Source organism: Netta rufina, assembly GCF_964035555.1.
Source record: "Netta rufina genome assembly, chromosome: 12".
NCBI lineage: Eukaryota > Metazoa > Chordata > Aves > Anseriformes > Anatidae > Netta > Netta rufina.
The window spans coordinates 13,222,871-13,245,871 of record NC_140135.1 but is presented as its reverse complement, the minus strand read 5'-3'; the positions used below and the strand labels follow the sequence as shown (position 1 = coordinate 13,245,871).

Genomic DNA, 23,001 nt, shown 5'->3' with positions numbered 1-23,001 from the left:
TTGGCACATTCTGGGTGAAGAGGTACATGCACAGATAGCGGTGCTGTGTTACTTCTAGGTTGTTGAAGCTGCTGGAAGGGAGCCATGTAACATCAACAGAAATGTTGATGCTCTGTAGTGGCCTATCCAGCAAAATGCTTCCATTGTTACTGCCTTGTTGGATAAATGAATCATGGCCAAGGTCTTTGCCTTGTTTGCAAACCTTATCAAGTATTCTTAGTTGTTGGAAGAAGCCTGTGTCAGAAGAAAAGCCTGTTCGAAACAGGCAAGCAAATATTTTACATGTGTTTTTTCCGTAATGATCTTAACTGATGTGTACATCTTCTGTTTTCTTCTGAGTTTAGAAGAAATCTTTAAAAAGCCCCTTCATGTAGTAGCTATCTAATCTGACACTTCTGGAAGGTCTTTCTGGAAGTTGAATCTGCAGTTCCTTTCCACCCACACTCATAAGTCTCCCAACATTATCGTATATTTCTTCTCTTTGAAAGATATGTAAAATTTAAAGACAAGATGTCCTTGGAAATTGTTAGACTCTTTCCTTGATGTGATTGTATTCAAACTAAAAAAAAGAAAGGAAAAAAAGCGTAGAACAAAGTGAACAAAAATATTGTAGGTCATCAGATAGCAACTGCTTTGCTGCGGCGTTACATTGTTGTATGCATTTACTGTACAGCAAAGAATTTGAAAAGCACACAGGGTTGAAATCTACCTTGTAGTATAAAAATCATGATTTGTTTTATGAGAGAGTTCAGTTTCAAAAATGACTAAATTCTTGCATGCTGCAGTATATCCACATTGATTAATTTTCTCAGATGTCTGAGTGTTGGATTGCTACATTAGAAGTCAAAGCTATTTAGATGTACCCTTGTTCCTACAATTTGTTATGTCTGTGTGCATAAAATCTCACTGTTTGAAACCAATGTGCACTGTTGAATGGTGAATTTGTTTTGAATGTTTTCATAGCTGACCTTATGTAACCATGGGTTTGAACAAAGCACATCAGTGCAATCAGAATAATTCAGAAGTTTCAGAAACTGCTCTATATAGGTAATGCACTAAAAGGAGGGGGAAAAAAATCTTTTCTGAAAAAGAAATCAAGCAGTTTTTGAAGAAAAAACTATTTTTCAACTGTGCATTCCCATGTTATCCTTATAGTGATCTCAGTCAAAATAGTGAAAAAGAAAAAATAATTTGTGTTCTTGTTACTTAAATTAATTTCTGAAACTGGCTTGGAGGCTGATGTTTTTACCTGCATGTTTAAAATTTGGAAAAGTCTGTATCTGATATTTGCAGCATTTATTTCAAATTGCCATGGTTATATTTTGAGATTAATAACTAATATCATTATCTATGGATTAATGGCTTATGTTTGCTAATTAATTTTGTGGATATATGCATTATACCAGTATTCATGCTAATAGGTAGTACATTAGATCACAGAAATTACAGGAACTAGTAATATTTCTGGAGATGAAATTTATTTACATTTTATAATAATTGCAGGCTAGGGTAGTTAGAATCTCATATGCATATCTCTTCATGTAAATCTAATTTACATCTCAAGATTAAAGTGGTAGGATAATAATAGTGCTATAATTCTTTAACAGTTATTCCTAAAATTAGCCCTTTCTACCTGGATTTAGACAGTAATTGCTTGGAATCAAAAACACATGTACTGACTTCACACTAACAAATCTTAAAATTATGAAGTGGTTGCTGGCAGTAGCAAAATTCTGGATATCATGTCCTAAAAGAATTATTCTAATTTTATTTCTAAAAGTAGCTTATAGTTACTGTTTGAGACTCTACTAGTTATATTTGCTATTATATCCTGTGTGAGCAAGATAATGCAAGCCATAACAATGAAATCACTGAACTTTAAAATTGCATTTAATGTTTCAATCTTTTAGCGTTCCTTGGTGATCTAATGCAATAGTTGATTTTGAGAACTTGATGAGACCCCTCCAAGTATCCTGAAATACTAGAAGCATACTTAGCGATAAAATAATGTGAAAGTATCTTAATCTGGGGGGAGGGGCCTGGATTTATTAGCTGCAAATTAAGTTTGTGAATTTTCACGGTTTAGACAGTGTAACACTTTACCTTCTTAGCTTAGTTGAATGGGACCAAGAAGGGTTGATTCTGTTGCCTACTAGTTTTCTTGACCTATAGCCTCTATGCTGTCACTCTTCATCCCCAGAAGACTGTGGTTTTATTATACAAGAGCACTTAATGGAAATGGGCTTGGTCGTAAAGTTTCTTTGTTCTCATCTTCTTAGATCTCTGGTGGAAGAGGAGGATCCTCATATGAAAGTGTCTCTTGGTAGCAGCGATATGGGCGTGTCTGCCCATCTACAGTCTTCGAAGACAGGGACCACAAGATTTTTCACCAGCAATACTCACAGTTCTGTAGTATTACAGGTAATTGAATACTTTTGTGTCAATATTGATATGTACTGAGAATTTTGGATACAGTAAAGAATGCCTGTACTTAAAAAGAAAAAAATTACCATACTTGTCATTCCTGAGTCTCAAAAATGTTTGTGTGCTGTGCTGGCAATGCCCACAAGCAAGCATGGCCTGTAACTCCTTTTCCTAACAGTTAAAGGTTCACATTTTAGCAATAGCTTTTGGGGGGTAAGAAGGGGAGTCTTTTTGCTTCTAAGAGGTAATACGGCTTAAACTACCAGGTAACAGTGGTATCAAAGAAACTCAGCTGAATATAATCAGTATATGAATATAATCATATAATGGTAAGACAAACACTTGTGCTATCTTCTGTGTGAAAACAGCCTTAAAGGTGTAACGAGGAGAGTTCTTCCTTTTTCATGACCTTAAGATGACAAAGCCCTGCCAGGTTTGGTGTGATGCCTTGTGCTGTGTCTAACAGTGTCCTGGGAATGCACTTGGGAAGGCTGGCACCTGCAACTTCTGCATAGCAGAAAAGGAGCCTGCACACAAGTTACTGCTGGGAAACTTCTTTTCTCTGCTGAATTGCATTCTACTCTGTTTTCTTAGTCTTTATAGGTATATGCCACAAACAGGCTTGTTAAGCAGACTGACATTGAGCTAGGCAAACGAGATATTAACTGCTATTAAATCAATGCATTTCATGTTCTTGCAGTTCGTATATATTGGAGATTTGGTGTTATGTGGCAGATAGCCTGTGAATTTATTAATTTGTATTAGTCACAAATGAATATCTTTTTCTCTCAAGGGACAAAATACTTTCTGCCAATAAATCTAACAGTTTTACTGGTCTATTCAATCAAGTTAAATCTTCAGAAAATCTTCAGAAGTTCTATATTAACAAAAAAAAAAAAGTTAAAAATCAAACGTGGTGAAGGTGCTATTGATCTTACAAAAGGGAAGAAAACCAGCTTCATGTAATTGGTTTTGCTCTGAAATCGAACAAAAATATATTCATATATACAAAATGGTATTAACCAAATTCTATGAAACTTTTTTCCTAACATTGGATGTTCTGTTGATTTATGGTTCTGCTTGTCTGAAATGTGTGCATGTTATTGAAACCAGGCTAACTTCTATATGAAGGAACATTCTGGTTGGAAGATTGTGTGTGTGTGTATGATTATCTTAAGCTGCAATTTTAAAAAATGTGGTTCCCTAGACATAGTCTACTTTTGAGTCTGTGTTGTCACAATCTGTCTAGGAACGGAGGAGACCATCTCAATGGTAGAATATCTTTCTAATGAATAAAAACGTTGCCCACTTGGAAGCTTTAAGAGTTTAAATGTAAAGTCTCCTTATCTATTCATTTTTGCTGGTACTTTTACACAGCATACAGAGTTGAGCCTACAGCTTACATAATTCTTGCTACTTTCCAGTGCAGTCTTCTCAGGAGTGCAGATTTTTCTGTATGGCATAATTCCTTGGAGAACACTCTTTTAATTTTCAATTTGCTGCCAATTTAAACAGATTGCCTAACTTTTGGGACAGTAATGAGTTGTGAGTTTTTGTTTGTTTTGGTTTTGTTTTATTCAGAGAAGCTAGTGATTGTTCTGGTTTAGTTTCTGAAGCTTGGACATCTGTGCATACGTCCCCCATGTCTGTAAATTTTGGAACAAGTTAAATTGTAAATGTTCTCCATGTCCCTTTAGGTTTTGTAGAAGTTCTTTGTCATGCAAGTTTGGTATAATAATTACAGCCTATTTACTTAAGATTTGTGGCAGTTCAGCGGAATTCTGTCATGAGTTACGCTCTTTCACTGGTATGAAAGGTTGGCGATAAATATCACATGCTGTGTTTAGCTTCTGGTATCTATTGGAGCTAATCACTCATTTCCTCATTTGCACTGTTCTTTTTTGTCATACAAATATTAATGTTGTTACATACCTTTGTAATCTTAAAACATCTTAAAGGCTATATATGTTAAATTTTAAATTACGGGAGCTGATGCCATGACTTTTGCACATGTTAAATCTATAAAGGCAATATTTATGTTTCTGTTCGTACTGAAAAAATGTCAGATGACATGCATGGTTGAAGGAAATTTTGTTTGAGCTTCTGTTCTGTAGCGCACAAAGAAAGCAAGTATTCTACGCATTTTCCAGTGTACCCAGTCAATACATTTTGAGGTAAATCTTATTTGAGTTGTAGCTTCAGATTGCTTCCTTTTTTTTAAATTAAAGTTAGACATCATGAATAATTCAGAGAAAATCAGCTTATTTTATAATATTGCCGCATAGGCTTTGGTAATAAATTTGATAGCCATTGAACCAGGTGGCATTTTTCCTTTCATGCCCCAGTATTTTGCAAATTCTTGATTTGGGTATCATTGACTAGCATAGAACAGAAATGTATCTAGAATGCATTTGTGTCCAGAACGGGTAGGACAAAAAAAAACCAGCAGTGCCTATCTTTAAACAGTTGCTGGAGTTCAGGCTTTCAAAACAAACTCCTTCCTGATAATACATTTATTTGTTGAGTAAAGCTACTTTCTAAGGCACAGGGTACTTCGTATTCCTTTTTCATTTATAGAAAATAATTGTTCTGCTTAAGTTTTCCAATGGATAACTATCATTGAATATATTAGTTATGATTGTAAGAGACAACTAATGCCTTTTGACTTCTTCGAGCTACAGTACTTATGTAAGTAAATAAGTATGTAGATGAGGAAGATGAAACAGATTTCTACACTGCTCTCAAATCAAATGGATGCTTTGCATTATGCTTTCCCTGCAGGGTTTTGACCAACTGCGAGTGGAAGGTTTGCTTTGTGATGTGACGCTTGTTCCAGGAGATGGTGATGAAGTGTTTCCTGTTCACAGAGCAATGATGGCTTCTGCAAGTGATTACTTCAAGGCTATGTTCACAGGTGGTGTTTTTTGTTAGTAATGCATATAGCTATCTCTAAATTGTCATGTGGCCACGCAAACACATGTTCAGAGTTGTGGGAGAATAAGTCCAAGATTGTGAGCTATAAGAGTCTTACGTGTGAATTAAACTTTAAAATTGTTTTTTAGTTTTGTACAAATTTATGAAATTATTTCAATCCAATCAAAATGATTATATAAACTTACCTATGCGTCTTTCTCAGGAGGAATGAAAGAACAGGACTTAATGTGCATTAAGCTTCATGGTGTGAACAAAATAGGCCTAAAGAAGATCATTGATTTCATTTATACTGCAAAACTTTCCCTTAACATGGACAATCTTCAAGACACTCTGGAAGCTGCTAGCTTTTTGCAGATTTTACCTGTTTTGGACTTCTGTAAAGTGTTTCTTATCTCTGGGGTAAGACTTAATTCTTGTTCCACATTTACAATAATAAAGACTTGTCATTGTTCTAATCACAAAAACATAAACAATACAGAAGTCAAAATTAAGTCTGTCTTGACATTGTTTGTATTTTGGATTCACAGAATTTTAATTTTGAAGTTTTTTCTTCTGACCATTATGTTTAGTATAAGTTTGATATCAATATTATACCACATTAAAATTCTTCTAATCCTCAAGTGTGTTGCAGTGATGGCATAGTGATTATAGATCTGATTCATTACTCAGTATCTTAGCTCATGCCCTCACATTCTATATCCTGCCGTAAGAATGGGACTTGCAGAGTTTAAGTGGAAAAAAAAAGTAGATCTGTCTGCTGTTTCCAAGAAATGTATTAACAGTCAACCTCTGTGTTTTGTAGAGTGCTCATAATTGTGACTATCACAGAGATCTTTACATCATCATCGTTGTAAACCAGTGAACTTGGTGTCAGCCCTTTTAGTAATTTCTTTAGAGGACATAGTATACTTAAAAAAAAAAAAAAAAAAAAAAAGATACAGAAACATTGTTATATTGGAACGGTAGCTATGAGAATGTTGTTGATTTCCATATTTTGCTAGAACAAAGTATGGCTTTGAATGCTTACTGGGAAATGTCTTTTCACAGTGGCTAAATGAAGCATTTTTATATGTGGAGAACAGCCCCCAGAGTAGCTTTCCTCAGTCACTATTACTCTTTGTTTAAAAGAAGAATATTTATGGAGCTTGTAGCACGTATGATTGTACGCAGTTAGAACAAATAAAAAGTTTGCCCTGCAAACTAGTATACTGTACTTGCTATGCAGTCTATTTACAGTTTAGTGTTGCACTGCTAATTTTTATTATTGAGATTAAAATCTCAGGTCGTGAGCCCTGTCTGTGGGAAATGCTTTGATAACCTTTTTTTTTTTTTTTTTTCCTCTTCCTTCCCTTTCTCTTTGAGTACTCATGTCTTCTTTTGTTGTGAGTCTGTGGTTTAGAGAAGCTCCATTCAAGTTGAATGTTAGAACACTTCTGCAGTTTTCTCTGTATTAAAATAGAGTATTAATAGAGTATTAAACTAGAGAATCCTCAAATGTTGAGGTCTCAGTATTTGGAAGTCTGTCTTGGTTAATTGAGAATGGGAGCAAGATGGTTTCAGTTTTGTGGTAGAGTGGGATCTAACTCTGGGGCTGGTGCTCCCAGTTGCTATAGAAATCCACATTTTCTAAAGTAGGAGTTTGATCAACTCAGTTTTCTGAACTGGTCAAATGCCTATGCTTATTTCTGGACTTCTGTATATGGAAGCTCACAAAACAAATAGTTATTTCAGGGGAATGTAAGTTTGTTTAATCTTAAACTCTTTGAAATGCCACGTTAAATGCTCCATAGCCTGACAGTCATTGAAACAAAAAGTTAGATGCCTGAATATTGATGTTCTGTGCAAGATCACGAGTTATTCTCCAGGGTGTTTGTACTTACTGTGATTTTGCTCTGCATCCAGTTTTGTAGTATTCTATAGTCAACTAAGTTTTTAACAGAGCTTGAAGTGATTGTTTCAAAATTTCAAAGAATTAATTCAACTGCTTTTTAAGGGGGAAGTACTCTTGCATTTTTTTTTCTGGCTGTAGTAATATAGTTGTGTTCAGCACTTTGAAAAGCTTCTTATTTTCTGGAATTTTTACTTCTGCTTTGTAATAAGTAATCGCAATGAGTAATGTGAATGAGCAGCAGCTCTGCACAGTAGTCAATGCTCAAGTTAAATAAGTCTTATCTAAAATTTGTAACTTCTTAGGATGTTGCTTAGGTGTTTGTCCCGATGGCTTTTAGCTGTTTTGCATGAATATGCAAATATGCAATATGACTAGCTACTGGATTTGTTGTATAAAGTTATATATTTGTCTGATATTTCCATTCCTCCCATTCACTTCAGTAGGATTTCCAGAAGTAGCAGTTCCTTCTGTTTGTTGATGAGCTCCTGATTGACTGACTTCCTTACAGAACAGTTTCTACACCTCTCATAAGTACCATAACATAACTCAAATGTATTGGAGAATAATTTGTTAATTTGCTGTAACAAAAATAGTTTAAATACCATTCTAGTAACTTAACCCTGTCTAATTTTGAATATTTAAGTGGAAGGGACTATAGCATTCCCTTCTGTTGAAGGGTGGGTTTTTTTTGGTTCAGGACTTCAGAATCTCTAGTGTATATTTCTGACAACATTTTTTGGCAACATAATTCAGCATGATGCATTGTCTTAGACCACAGTGATATTGATAACAGCACTTCTGGTGAGGGAAGTAAACTTTAAGAAAATATTTAATATGGTATCCTGTTTTGAAGCGAGTGGTAGACTTGTTAGTAAGCCAAAAAGGGCATGATTTTGTGAGCCTAATGGGTAGTACATGTGATTGTAATGATAGTAATAATAATAAAATAATCAGAGTACAATGCAATTCCATTAGGTTAATTAAAGCGTTATAGGGAAATTCTGTGAGAAGTTGGAGGGCACTGGAAACTGTCAATGTGATGTTCATCTGTCACTAACGCTGAGAAATTTGACACATTACTCAAGTGCAGACATTCTAGGAATATATTCAATTGGATAGCTGTACAGTATAACTTAATTATGCTAATACATCAACTGGATGCAAGCACTGGGAGAAGCTTAGAATAGCCTTTTGTGCTGGGCACCTGACAATTGGCATGCATTCCACAATATATGTAAATAGTTCATTGCAACCCGAATCCAAGTACCAATGGTATGTAATCTGTACCTTTTTTGCTTGATCTTTTGATTTCAAGCATGCCTTTTCTATATGCAATAATACATTTCTACTTATCTTGACATGGAGAAAATGCTGCATCTCTATAATTGGATACCAGTAGATGTATTCAAAAGTAAGTTTTTAAATACCATAACTTCTTTTGCCCCTGTTAAAAGTTGCATTATAATATGTCATCTGTTTGCTAACAGGTGATTTTTCATTCCTTTATCTTTTCATTCCTTTATTATTCAGCTTGATAGAAATTTCAGAGGAATGTACAGTTTCACTTCCTTAATTTACAGTACTGTTACTTCTAATATTCACTTAATATAAGTTACAAAGCCTAAAAGGAAATACACAGAAATAAGTTTGATACCGTCTCTTAAAAACAGGTGGAAGAGGGATCAAAATGTTTCTTGAGCATCAGAGAATGTTTTATAAGCATTGCTAGATGATATGAGTATATTTTAGTGTAAACAATGTGGTCTGTTTTCTAATATAAAAATAATTTCTGTGTATGTGTGGTGTAGATATTTTATAATAAAGATCCTGTCAGTCTGCATTTCTTATAGACAAGATAAAGAATCAGATCCAGATCCTTTGATTTTTAAGAAGGTGATTCAAGACTTGTGAATGAAGGTTTTGTTGACTGCAGATCTTAATTCTAGGAATAATGAGATCAGTTTCTAGTGAATAAAAAAAATCTGCTATTCCTATACTTACTAACTTTTGGAATTGCCCATTATTAAAGGGCAATGTGATCACACTGAAGTTATACAGTACTCTGTCATGGCCAGAAAACTGAATGTTTCTGTATTCTTAGGCTGCAGTCAGGTCATAGTTCTCACTCTTACATGTGTGTATTTATATATACATATACATGCACACATGAAAATAATTCAAAGATGTGGCAGCTTAAATTTTTTTTTTTTGGCATTAAAAATAGGAGAATCACAAAAAAAAGTTGTGGAAATTGCTAGCATTGAGTAGGACTGACATGCTGTTGGCTCGATCTGTAAGGAGACTTTAAAGCATGTGCAAATGAAGCTTGAGCCAGAATATTGAATGCAAAAAAGCTGCAATTCTCAACATGAGTCTGAAAATTGACTTGCTGTGCATATGTACCATAGAGCCTGCAGAAGTGAAGTGACTGGGTTCACTGAAGTCCCACTTAAGTTATGTCCCGTCCCTCCCATCTGTCTTTCTCCCCTGGCCTTGGATGCTGAATGGCCCTAGAAATGTAAGGAGTCTAAAATGTTATAAGGGTAGATGCAGCAGCACTGTAAAAGGTATGGTTACCAACATACGGTCATTCAAGTATTGAATTGGTATGATCCATGCTAATAAAGATTATCTCGTGCTGTGTATTTTTAAGGGAAATCCTAATATGTTCATTATCTTAAATTGCTAGCTTTGTTATTTTTGACTATGCTAGGTATGTAATTTTGAACATATTCTGTAAGAGTACCATCTTAATTTACCAAAGATGCATAAATGCAATTTTATTCATTTCTAAGGAATAAGTTGTCCAAAATAGGTAGAATTGGAGAGGTAGCTGTGTCATTCTCTTTGACAGCATTATAGAATCATAGAACAGCCCAGGTTGGAAGGGACCTACAAAGATAACCAGGTCCTACCTTCCTTTGGAAAACAGGTTATAATAATAAAAGCTTTAATAATGTTGGAAATGTCTAATGGAAAGCCCTACTTTTTCATCATTTTATGTAACTTTGAGCTAATCGCCTTTCCTTTAACTGTATTTTCAATGTTTCTTTCTTACGAAGACATTTGCAGAATATTTCAAAGTCAGAGTGCTTTATATTGGCTATGTATCATCATTGTATAATGTATCTGACATAATATATGCCATCTGCTTGTTACTTGTCTCATTTCTTTGTTCAAAATAAGGAATACCTTGGCTCTCCCCTTGTGGTCATGAATATATACATCACATTGAATATTTATTTGCTCATATATAAACCACCTTGAGCATGTCAAGTGTTGAAAATGTTGCTGATTCTATAGTATTCATTAAATTCTACATTATCATTTAGAAACCAAATTAAGAAAGTGTTTTGATCCCTCTTTCCATTTACTTAACAGGTTTCATTGGAGAACTGTGTTGAGGTTGGGCGAATTGCCAACACATACAATCTCACAGAAGTGGATAAATATGTTAATAATTTCATCCTGAAGAACTTTCCTGCATTATTAAGTACTGGTGAATTTGTGAAACTCCCCTTTGAACGTCTTGCCTTTGTGCTTTCAAGTAATAGCCTTAAGCACTGCACTGAACTTGAACTCTTCAAGGCGGCTTGTCGCTGGCTGCGGTATGAGGAGCCTCGGATGGAGTATGCTGCAAAGCTAATGAAGAACATCAGATTTCCCTTGATGACACCCCAGGATCTTATTAACTATGTTCAAACAGTGGACTTCATGAGAACTGACAACACCTGTGTAAACTTGCTTTTGGAAGCCAGCAATTACCAAATGATGCCATACATGCAACCAGTTATGCAGTCAGAAAGAACTGCCATTCGATCAGACAGTACTCACTTGGTAACGTTGGGGGGAGTGCTGAGGCAGCAACTGGTTGTGAGCAAAGAATTACGGATGTATGATGAAAAGGCCCATGAATGGAAATCACTAGCTCCCATGGATGCACCAAGGTACCAGCATGGCATTGCTGTGATTGGGAACTTTCTTTATGTAGTTGGTGGACAGAGCAATTATGACACAAAAGGAAAGACAGCAGTTGACACGGTCTTCAGATTTGATCCTCGCTATAACAAGTGGATGCAAGTCGCATCTTTAAATGAGAAGCGTACCTTCTTCCACCTAAGTGCCCTCAAAGGACATTTGTATGCAGTTGGTGGTCGAAACGCAGCGGGCGAGCTAGGTAAGCATTTGTCTTAAGTATGACTTCTTGCCTTTCTTTTTAGACCTTGAAATGCTGTGCTGCCCTTTGAATGGGTGGAGAGAAAACAAATTGAATTTGTTGCCATTCAGCTTCTTTCTGGAAATCCCAAAACTGCTTAGAGAAATTTGTCTGGATACCATTAGCAACTCATTTTAGAAGGGCTTCCACAAAAAAAAAATAAATTAAAATACATATCTTATGCAAATAATACATATCTTATGCAAAATACATACCAATGCAAAATATCCAGTCTCTTCAACTTTGTCATCAGTGTGTCTGCATGTGTAACTGTGTACATGTATGTGTGTGTGTATATATATATATACAGTCATGATGTAACAAATACGTAATTAAGCTGGGAAACCAAAACTACTCTTTCCTCTCGTAGGAGAGAGAGAGCCTTTTAAATGAAAGACTATTACAGGAAGTTTGCATTTTGTAAGATCCAAACTTTCTGGAACAGTCAGTTTTAAATTTTAGTTACCTTTTTTTTTTAAAGGTGAGCTAATGAGATTTAGATGTTTGACATTCTGTGATTTTTAACTACTAAAAATACTGTATTTTGCCTATGATCTTACGAGGTAATGTACCATTAATATAAACGACTTGATGCCTCTTTTTTTTTTCCCCCCTCCTCTCCTTGCCAAATAATTATTCATTTTATTTACCTCTGCCTCCACCGCTACCCCCACACAATCAGAAAAATAAAGGTGGTTGGAAACAAAGAAGATAGACATGGTATCTTTTAATTTAAGAAAGAGGATGGTCCATGTTGGTCCATGTTTTCCAAAGTTGATAGTGTTTGCACCCAAATCAACTGTAAATTTGTCTAAGTGCTTTGAAATTGAAATGTGATTGTGTGTAGCATTTTAGCATGCTAAAATATCTAGTACAGATGTAACATTTCGTTATTTTCTTTGCTGCTTTCATCCCAATACTCAGCTGTGTCTCATCACTTCTTTGTGGTGGTTTCTCTTGTTGCAACGATTTGCTTTTTACAAGTACAGTGATACAGAATACTGAGAAACGTTTACTTGAAACAATAATAAACCTAATTTGTGCGGCAACAGCTTAATTTTTTAATTAATGCATCTCTGCTTTTCAGATAAACACTTTAATGATCGTATTGCAAAATTTCTTAAGAAATATGCTGTATTCTGCTAGTACTAGACAGAGCTGGGCTAGTTTTGTTTACAGTTTAAAATCTGATCTCTCTGATGAAATTAGACCTTAAAAATGTTTCTGGTTTCAGAAAACATTGGAAACAGTTTTGCAAAAATTCGTTTTCTTTAGCCAATTTCTGATGTGTATACAGAGATTTTCATAGGTTTTCTTGCATGTGACTTTGTATACCTGAAAATAATTCTAAAAAGTTGAAACTAATATGTATTTATTGTTATCTTGAGTGTCAGAAAACCTGACCTTTGTTGAGCTATTTTCTGCTGATGTGAATTAATAGCAGATGATCAGATTAACCTTCTGTATTGTACCAATATTGTACCAATTAAGTAGAATACGGTTGTAAGAATGCCAGTGAAAAAGTTGGTAAGTTGTTACCAAGCCAGTGCAACCTGCATATAAAACAGGCTTTAAGTGCAGTGTTTTTATTAGATCAAGCAATATCATTCTGCAACTTTAATTAAAATACAAAATTTATCACCTAAGATTCTTCTGTAAAGATATCATTAAAATGCTGCAGCGATTTCCACACAGGCCTGGAAAACCTCATTGGATCACTCTATGGGAAAAGCACTCGATGAATGTTAACTGTTATAGCTGTCTCATGCTTTGATTTGGGTCTTGTTTCTTTTCTTCTTAATTGTGAGGCAAGTCACTTTTCATTTTCATGTTTCTTTCATAAACCTTGACAGCTGAAAGATGAAATCCAGCTTTAACTTCCCACTTTCTTTAGATGAGGAAAACTCCAAGCTTTTCATACCAGAGAAGGTCAGGTGTGTTGGACAGGTATTAAAGAACTTGCCCTTGAGTTCAAACTAATTTCAATCTGTTGTAAGAGAGGGAAAAATTACAAAAACCTGAATTCAGCTTCACATAAGATCAGCTCTTACGGAAAAGGGTCAAAGGATTAAAGTTAGTAAAATGACTTTTATTTTTTTCCTCCTGGAGAAGTACTGGAATAAAAAATATTTTTTGAGGTTCTTTATCAAGTATTTCCAAAACAGTTTTAAAATGTTTAATCTTCTGAGAACTCTATAAATATCGCTTTTTAAACTCAGTATGTGCTTTCACAGTAATAAACTGCTACTGTTTAACAATGCATGACACTTCAAGAAAAATTCGGTTCATTGGTAAGGACGAGTAAACTGACAGTATGTGGTACCTGCAACAAAGTATGGGAAATGTATCTGAAATATACTGAATTCTGGAATTATAATTCAGACTTCAAAGTATGCACCAGTCCTAGGATGTTTTAGCGTAATTCTGGTTTGTTCTTTTTTTTTAAAATGTCACAGCAGGCACCTGCCAAAGGTATTACTAGAAGGCAGAGAGAACATCACTCCAAGACTAGCTTGGAGAAACCAGGTGTTCATAAAAAGACTTATTGGAAAAGGAGACAAAGGCAAAAACACATGTGGTTCACAGAGATATTCAAGAAGCAGTGTCATAGACAATTTCTAGTTGCGCAGAGCACAGGATACTGTTTTCCCATCTTAAAAAAGTAAATTTTTATTATTTCTCAAGGAGCTTAGTTATGGTGCCTGATGCTGGCAGAAGCCATGCCTTTCATTATTTATTAGGAAACTTATGCAGTTAGGTACTGATGTTTCAGGCTCTGCTGTTGTTTTTACTTGTTATACTTCATTTTACTCCTTACTTGAGATTTTCTATGTGGGATTTTCCTAAGCACTTCAGAGTATGTTGGGCTGTCATTGGTACCACCTTCACAGCCGCAGTAAAAGCAGATGACTCATAGCTTAGGGAAGAACAGCTATGTGCTCTCTTGACTCCTGGTCCAACAACTGGAGAGGCATTTAGTTATCAGGTGGCCTCTGTCATAGAATCATAAAAATGGCTTGAGTTAGAAAACTTTAAAGATCATCTGGTTCCAAATCCCCTGTTATGGGCAGGGATGCCACCCAGTAGATCACGGCCCAAGGCCTCTATGCTGATGATGTTTAACTCTCAAATCAAGCAATTCTTTGATTATGTTTAAAAGAAAAAAAAAAAAGCAACTACTTCTCATTCATATTTTAGATGTTGGGTAAGAAGAAAAATTTACATTACTACCCTGTTGGGCTCTCTATTGCCTGTGTAGTACTGTGAATATCGAAGTGTGAGCTAAAGGACCCCTTTATATAAGCTGAAGTGACTCCTCACTATGCTAGGGGCAAAATTACTTGGGGCTTTGCTTAATTTAACCAAGTAAGCTTTGAGTTCTTTAGAAGCATGTTGTGTTGTAGAAAATATAATAAAATGAAGATCCTAAGTTTCTGGACATCACACACAGTTGCTAAGTACTGCTGTAATAAACCTCAAGACACAATACAAGCTACTGACAGAGAAATGGGAAATATCTATATATTCCTCAAATAACATCACAGATGGCACTATAAAGTGAGTGCAGGCTGAGCATCCCTTGGGACTGCCAAAGCTTTGTGTCCTTTTGAGATGGCTTAATTCTATTAAAATGTGGCCTGTCTTTCCTTTATTATTGGTAACAAACAGAAGTTCCCCTGTTAAAACATAGGTAAAAACTGATTGATTGGAATAATTCATGCTTTTGAGAAATGGATTAATCTCTCATCCTATATGAAATATACAGTTGGGTTCGATAAAATAGTTCTTTTGAGTGCTTTGTCAACTGTACTCAGTCTAAGCATGATATACAAAACGTTCTGATGTCTGTTAAAATAATGGGCACCTTTAAGTAATAACTGGAATTTTAAATGTTTTCTTCTTCCAGTGTACTGGGAGATCTTGTTAAAGGAGAGAAATGGAATGACCTAGCAGGGAAACAACTATGTACATAACCCAAAAAGAACAGTAGGGTTTTTTCAGCTCAGAAGTAATTAGCTTTATTTTAGAGCACACTAGACACAAGATTTGAGTTTGTATGGTTTATCTGAAATACTGTCAAGCAGTTCTTTATCTGTATTGGTGATGTTCAAGAGAATTTTTGAAGCGTCAGCAGAAATGAGGGATCTTGGGACACAGTTGCATCTTTTCTCAAACAACTGATGTCTTTACAACATGATGATACAGTGATGTCAGTAAAGTAGTATATACCAAATTCTTCATGTATTACCTTCTCTTGCTAAAGTGATATTTTGGCTAAGGATTCTCTCAAACGGAGTCCATAGTGCAGAGCAAGATCAGCAGTCGTCTAGTGTTGAATGTCATGTTACATTGCAGTTTTGTGGTTATTGATGGCTTTGTGATTTTTGTACATACTCTGCTCTTCCTGTCTTTATACTGTATTTGAAATCGAAGTTCCTCACCTCAGTACAGAATGTAAGTAGCGTGGGAAAGAGGGTGCTTTTGTTTTTGTGAAAGCAAACAGAACGATTTTGGTGTGCCATGGCAGCTAACAGCAGGTTGGAAGGGTCTGCTGTCAGGGTAGAACTGGGACAGCTATAATTACTTGCACGTCAGATCTGTTTTTCTCTGTTCTTGAAATTTCTGCACATCTTTGTTTTTCTGATTGCTAAATAGAGCAGAGTAGAAAGGACCTCTCAATTTTAGGAAATAATACTGGAATGGGTGAATACATTTACACAAGAAAGAACATAGATACATCTGAGGATTGCACAAATACTGCATGTGGTGCCAGGATCCCAGATCTCAGAAACACAACTCAGATCGAAATGCATGTGTAATTTGCGGAATCATATTTCAGTGTATACGTGTCTTAATTGGTCAAGGTTCTGTCTTCTGCATTCACTGGCATTATGACAGTATACATGTATATCCGGGATGGATATAAAAATTCTGAAGGATGTCAAATGGGAAAAATTCCAAGCATTTTAGGAGAGATTTGGGATTTTAAAGTCAGGCTTGATTTTTATGTTTTAACTTCTGTTTGTAGAAGAAAGCTTGAATGCTTTTTCTTACCTTTCCTTGTGCAGACTTTTATCTGTATGTGTAATGCAAAATGCAGCCTGAGACTCATTTCAAATGTCTGAGTTAGGACATTGCAATAATAAAAGGGCTAGATTTTAGGAAAAGTGCTCAGTGATGGAGTGATCTCTTAGAGGAAACATGGAAACTTCCCCATTCTGGGGAGGTCTTTTAAATCAATTTTATCATGTCAGCAGTAGTGTATAGAGACATTTTACTCCAGTTGCTTTAAATCTTTTTTTTTTTTTTTTTTTTCCCCCATCGTATAAATTTATATTTCGGCTCCTGTTTTTGGGGGGGGGGCAAGGTGAAAAAATCCAGTGTGCTGTAACAATTTAGCAGTTTTCTTGTGCAACGTCTTTTTTTAAACCTTATATTATGCTGAACCCATTGTAACTCATTTCTGCCTTTAAAATGTCAAGATTCTGTTTTTTTTTTTTATCTGTTGATGTGAAATCCTAGGCTGTAAATCACCATTCCTTAAAGCTGGCTCAAATTTTCTACACTTGATTGAATAAAAGCTTGTTCTAGAGCAAGTAAAATGCCAGTTTCAAAGACAGATTACATTTTGCATGCATAGTCCATAAATATCTCTCTTCAGAGATTAAGCATTATATAACATGCATTAGAATCTGATTCTTAATTATTTAAAATGAGATTTAATGTCTAAGATAACGCAATTATTGGTAATTGCTTTGTGCATCATAAGGTCACTATATTTTTTCAGGATCTCTTATCCCTCTGGTCATATTCTACTATTCAAGCCGTCAGTCTCTATAGCTTGCTCAGATCCATTATTCAGTATTTTTCTGTGCTTATTGTGTAGACATTTTGCTGGAACTCTGCATCTTTTCCATCCCACTTCCAGGAGAAGATTCCTCCTTTGAAACTATGTCTTCTGCAAGGATGCCTGGGTTCTGGGTTTCTTTTTAACTTCACAATTATTTTTACCCTTCACAATTTCTGATTTGATAAATCTCTTGATCATTCTAATGTTCCAATTCACAAAGAATATTGCACAAATAGAGTTGTGTGTCAACACAGGTGCCTCTTCTTTCTGAATTCATAGAATCATAAAATAATCCCAAGTCTGTGAGGACCCACAAGCATCGTGGAATACAACTCCTGGCTCCAAATAGGATCACCCAAGAAACAAACCCCATGTCTGAGAGCAGAGCATTTTCCAAATGCATCCTGAACTCCAGCAGGCTTGGTGCCGTGACCACTGCCCTGGGGTGCCTATTTCAGTATCCAACCACCCTCTTGGTGAAGAACCTTTTCCTGACCAGGAAAATATCCAGCCTGACTGTCCCCTGTCACAGCTTCAGTTGTGTTTCAGGTGTTTCATCTTGTATTTTTTAAAGCCTGGCTGTTGTAAACTTTGAATTAGTGGTCTGCATATGTTGTGCTGTATGTTGCTGTACACATACTTAACAAAACATTGCTAAGACAACAGATTTTTAGTCAAGAGTTGCTTCCCTCTTTTGAGGGCATAATACCATTTCAACGTGGAAATGTTAAGAACATCAATCCTGATTTTCTGTGTGAGTGGAATGTTACTGAATAAATGGGTCTGGAAAGTTCTGTCTGCCAGATCTATTGAGTCTCTTTGAGACAGGTTTCAAGTTTATCCTGTGTCTCTCTACAGCAGGCATCAGAGTCAGTTGTACAAAAAGAAGGGGTAGAAAAGCTGAATGCATCCATCTTAATCACCATTTTCTCTGGTGTCCCATGGCTGTACCTCTGGTAGGGTTCAGGAGTTGGCCAGATTACGTGTCAAGTAAGAATGGGAATTAGATGAGTGGAAGGCAAGAAAGCAAGATTTTTTTTTATTCCTTTTTGTTCCTCTGGGACAAAGCTTGAGGCTTTTTCTGTATTGCTTCTATACATAATATTCAGTAATTCCTTTGACACTTTCTCAGCTAAACAATGTTTCCCATTGATACTTTCTCTGTTTACGAATATATTAATGCCACTACTACTACACTGAAAGCCAAATTCTTGTGCTAGATTCAACTTTTCTATATTCTCATTTGTTTTAAACAGCCACTGTGGAATGCTATAATCCCAGAATGAACGAATGGAGCTATGTTGCAAAAATGAATGAACCCCACTATGGTCATGCTGGAACTGTGTATGGAGGTTTAATGTATATTTCAGGTAAATAATTAATCATGCCATTTCTATCAAATAATTGCCTAACTTTTTCTATTTCATGGGAGACGATAAGAATTAGTCTCTGGTCACGATATGTTTGCTGTGATTTAAGTAGTGACACAACTTCACATGGAGCCAGTCAAATACCATATATACTGAGGAGTCTGAAAAATATATATTTATTAGGTTATGCATTATATAATGAATAACAGCTTTTAATTGCAAAGCGGTTATTCACTTTAGCTGTCAGAATACATTTTTGGTAGCAACAGCACATACACTAATGTGGCAGTAGCCATTAAACACATCCTTGTTGATGCATTTTTGAAAGCACTGGATATTTTAATCCTTTGAAGAAAGGCATCTGCCTTTGCGAAGGCAGATAGGACAAAGGGATGAGTTGTAATGTTAACCACAGTTTACAAATGATGACTATTTTCATTAGCCTTTCACTATAGTATTCATAGTCTTAAGCATCACTCAGGTTATAGCTTCATTCTGTTTTTTACCTAAGCTGGGGAAGTAGGTTTTCTGAAAGACTGGTATCTGCTCATTTTCTAAAGATTCAGTCTCTCAGTGATCTCTACTAGCTCTATTCAAACTTTATTTTTCTATCAGTGATGGAAAAGATGAGACCCCACACCTATGATTTCAGCTCATTGTTCTAAATACTTACTTTTAGGTTAGCATCTGCTGTCATCCACAGGTGTTGTCCTTTCAGTGATTGTGGAGAAGGTGAAAGGAGAATATAACCCTGTGTATGTTCTACTGCAGTTTTAAGGAAAGTAAATGTAAAGATCAATCCTTTGTTGTTTCTTTGTCATTAGTTTCTTTATCATTAAGTTTTTCTTCAGAAAGCTCTGTGGTAAGGACCACTTAAAATGTAGTAACATTGAATCAAAAATTGAAAGAAATGGATTCCTGTTTTCGTGATGAAATAACCAGCAAACCAAACAAATGTGTTTTGTTTTTTTTAAAAAAAAAAAAAAAAAAAAAAGCAAACAACAACGTTTTGCAAAATGAAGCATGGGTAACAATTTTTTGTTCTTTTAATCTGCCAGTAGCATTTTATATAATTAAGCACTGTTACATATGTTGTATAATGAAGCACGTCTCCTTTCTCTTTTCATATTTAAAAGAACAAGGTATATTAAAAATGTAATTTGAAATGGAGTAAGTATCAGATACTAATCTAAGGCAACGTGAAGAACTTCTAGGGAAGACAGTTCATTCACTGGAGTGTATGCTTTTGCTGTTTATTGGCTACTAGTGTAAGGACTATTCTAATGTGTCTTTTTTCTTTAGGTGGAATTACACATGACACTTTCCAAAAGGAACTTATGTGTTTTGACCCTGACACAGACAAATGGACTCAGAAAGCTCCGATGACAACCGTCAGAGGTCTGCATTGCATGTGTACTGTAGGAGACAAGCTTTATGTTATTGGTGGAAATCACTTTAGAGGAACAAGTGATTATGATGATGTTCTAAGCTGTGAATATTATTCACCAACTCTAGACCAGTGGACACCAATTGCTGCCATGTTACGTGGGCAAAGTGATGTTGGGGTTGCTGTCTTTGAAAATAAAATCTATGTTGTTGGAGGATATTCTTGGAATAACCGGTGTATGGTGGAAATAGTTCAGAAATATGATCCAGAAAAAGATGAGTGGCATAAAGTATTTGACCTTCCAGAATCACTTGGTGGCATTCGAGCCTGCACTCTTACTGTTTTCCCACCAGAGGACAATACAGGGTCACCGTCTAGAGAATCTCCTCTTTCAGCACCTTAGAAACATCCCTTGACTTACGATGTTGTAGTAACACCTTTGCACTGCATCACGGAGTCTATTATTTTTCTTCAGTAGTTTCTGTTAGGCTTAGCCTACAGCATTTGGTACAATTACTGGAAAAAAAGACTTTGACATTATTTGTGCTGTTTGTCTGGCCTAGAATGTTTGTCAAGTGGTTAACAAAAAACATGTACTCACACGAGCCAAATGTTTAACAAATGGGAAGATATTGTCTGTAAAATGTATGAATTAGGTACGTTATTAATGTTGTGTATTGGGTGTGAGGTACCTTACAACTTAATTTGGAAGTCCAGTGAGTCACATTTGAAGACTTTGTATTGAACTCATTCTTTCACTAAATTTCATAATTAAAATCCATTTTCTTTCATTTTTTAACTGCAGATTACAAAGGGAGGTAGACTACATCAATGTTAGTTATAACAGAAGGTTGCCAAGGGGCCTGAGCTACCTCCCTCTTTTCACAGAGTATTTTTGACATATCTGTTTACCAACCTGACGTGGGTTTGTTCAGAGCATACGAAGTTTCTTAGGCAGAGGGGAGAAATAATTAATTTTAAAATATTAGTACTATACAGGAATTGGACCTTGTAGAGGCTGAGAGTTTTTTAATAACATGAGTGTTTTTCCTGAGTCAGTTGAGTGATGCTTCAAACACAAAATTTAAAATATTTGGGTATTTTTAATTCATGTCTTTTCAGGAATTGGCTTCCACCAACATGGGAGCACACACTATATCAAATGGGAATTCAGTGCAGTTGTATATTCTGTTGTACACCTGTACTGAATATAGTTAGATAAGGGCTAGAAACATTAACTTAAGCCACTGAATTTGACCTAAATTTTCCATCAGTTTAAATTTAATCTTTTTCTCCTTTGCTGTTGAGATAACTTGCATAATGTGTCCTCTGTATAGTCTCAGTTAATAAGGTTATTTAGCACAAAGTGCAGCTTCAGCAGGAGAGCTGCTTTTGCTCAGTGAACTTGGACTACCACATTTTACGTTCTTTTGTTCAATAAAACTTTTAACTGCAGTTATTCAGTCTAAGCTACCTCATTAATGTATTTGGTTTTCTTTCTCTGCCTCACTGTATCCAGGATACGCATTACGTATATCTGTGTGGGTAGATTAATTTGCTAGGAAACCACTGCAGAAACGATCGTGAATGGGTATGTTGACCTACTTTTAAGAAACTATTTTGGTCTGATGTGTCCATTTTATTGTTAAGGACTAGAGAAAAACAAAACACAAAAAACTGTCTTAATTCTTTTCATGGAGAGCTACTGTCTTTGTATGCAGCAGTGCAAATTTTACAGAAATCTTTTATCTGCTACAAAATATAGTGCACTGCTGACAAACTGTAGCTCTGTGTGCTTATGTAAGGCTAATACCATCGTGACTGTCCTAAACTTCCCATCATGTTACAAGTGTTTTTCCTAACAAACATGGTTATAGAGGAAAATTGTTTAAATCAGCTTATTTTATTGTGCTACCTATTACCAATAACCACATAAAGCTTAATAGACTTATTGGGAGCATGCTGTTTGTATTTTGTCCCTGCTTGATGAATCAAGCAGCAGTATTGTTACGGTGTCAGTTTTGAAAATCCTGATATTTATTCTTTATCTAGTTTACCAGTTATGATCACTACCAAAATGTATGCATAAGCTCTAGGTTTAATAATTACTTTGGTTAAAATTGAAAGCAATTCCTTCTCTTCAGAAAAAAAAAAAATCTTAATTCTGTGTAGCTGTGCAAAACCGTTGCAGGTGGAAGTGTTACATCAGTGGACGGATGTTCCTGGAGAATAGCCAGTCAAGATGAACAGACTTGTCACCTTAAGAATGCTTCAGATGTGCAAAGTGCTAGATAGGAAAATGTTGCTCTGTCACTTAGGTATGCAAGTCATATAAGTATGTGTTACATGCTACTGAATTTTTTCCAAGTCAGATACAGGATTTTAGAGACTGCTTGACTTTAAATCCTCTAAAATACTTATTCCAACTTATTCTATTTTATTAAACAGTAAAGTAATTTAAGTAGTTGCGATTCCTCTTGGATAACGTACAGCATGCTGTCTGTATGCTGGGGATGAGGAGATGCACTCCTTAGAATTGTGTATCTTCACTGATATTCTCCATTATGAAGAGGCTTTGGGTGGTTTCTCTCCATTAAGAGGTGGCTAGAGGTCAGGACATCAAAGTTTTGTCTGAACCTTGAGAATAACCCAGGAGCTGGTACATTGCCGCAAAGTAGAGGTTTATTTTTATTTTTTTTTAGTGATGCATTATCTATTCTACTTAAAGCGGAGGATTTTTTTTTTTGCACATCATTTTGTCATCAGTGTTGGACACAGCATAGATTAAATGTAGTGCTTCAATAAAATCTTTAATCTTTGAATGTTTTTATATCTCCCTCTGGATTAAAGGGTTCAAAATGACATTAGTTAACATACTCACCAGGTGTGAAAAGCAAACATCAAAGATTTGCCAGAGACTGCAAACTG

At 35.5% G+C, this 23,001-nt stretch overlaps 1 protein-coding gene across 1 annotated transcript in view; it reads left to right on the top strand.

Annotated features, from left to right (window-relative positions):
* KLHL13 (kelch like family member 13) overlaps positions 1–22,795 on the top strand; it is a gene marked incomplete at its 5' end in the record, with an annotated part of 36,021 nt that extends 13,226 nt beyond the window's left edge. The window contains 6 exon segments of the mRNA XM_084293941.1: positions 2,280–2,421; positions 5,206–5,338; positions 5,561–5,757; positions 10,631–11,426; positions 18,573–18,686; positions 19,989–22,795. Coding sequence (XP_084150067.1) covers positions 2,280–2,421; positions 5,206–5,338; positions 5,561–5,757; positions 10,631–11,426; positions 18,573–18,686; positions 19,989–20,476 — 1,870 coding nt within the window. The 3' untranslated portion in view covers positions 20,477–22,795.
* Positions 22,796–23,001: the final 206 nt, after the last annotated feature.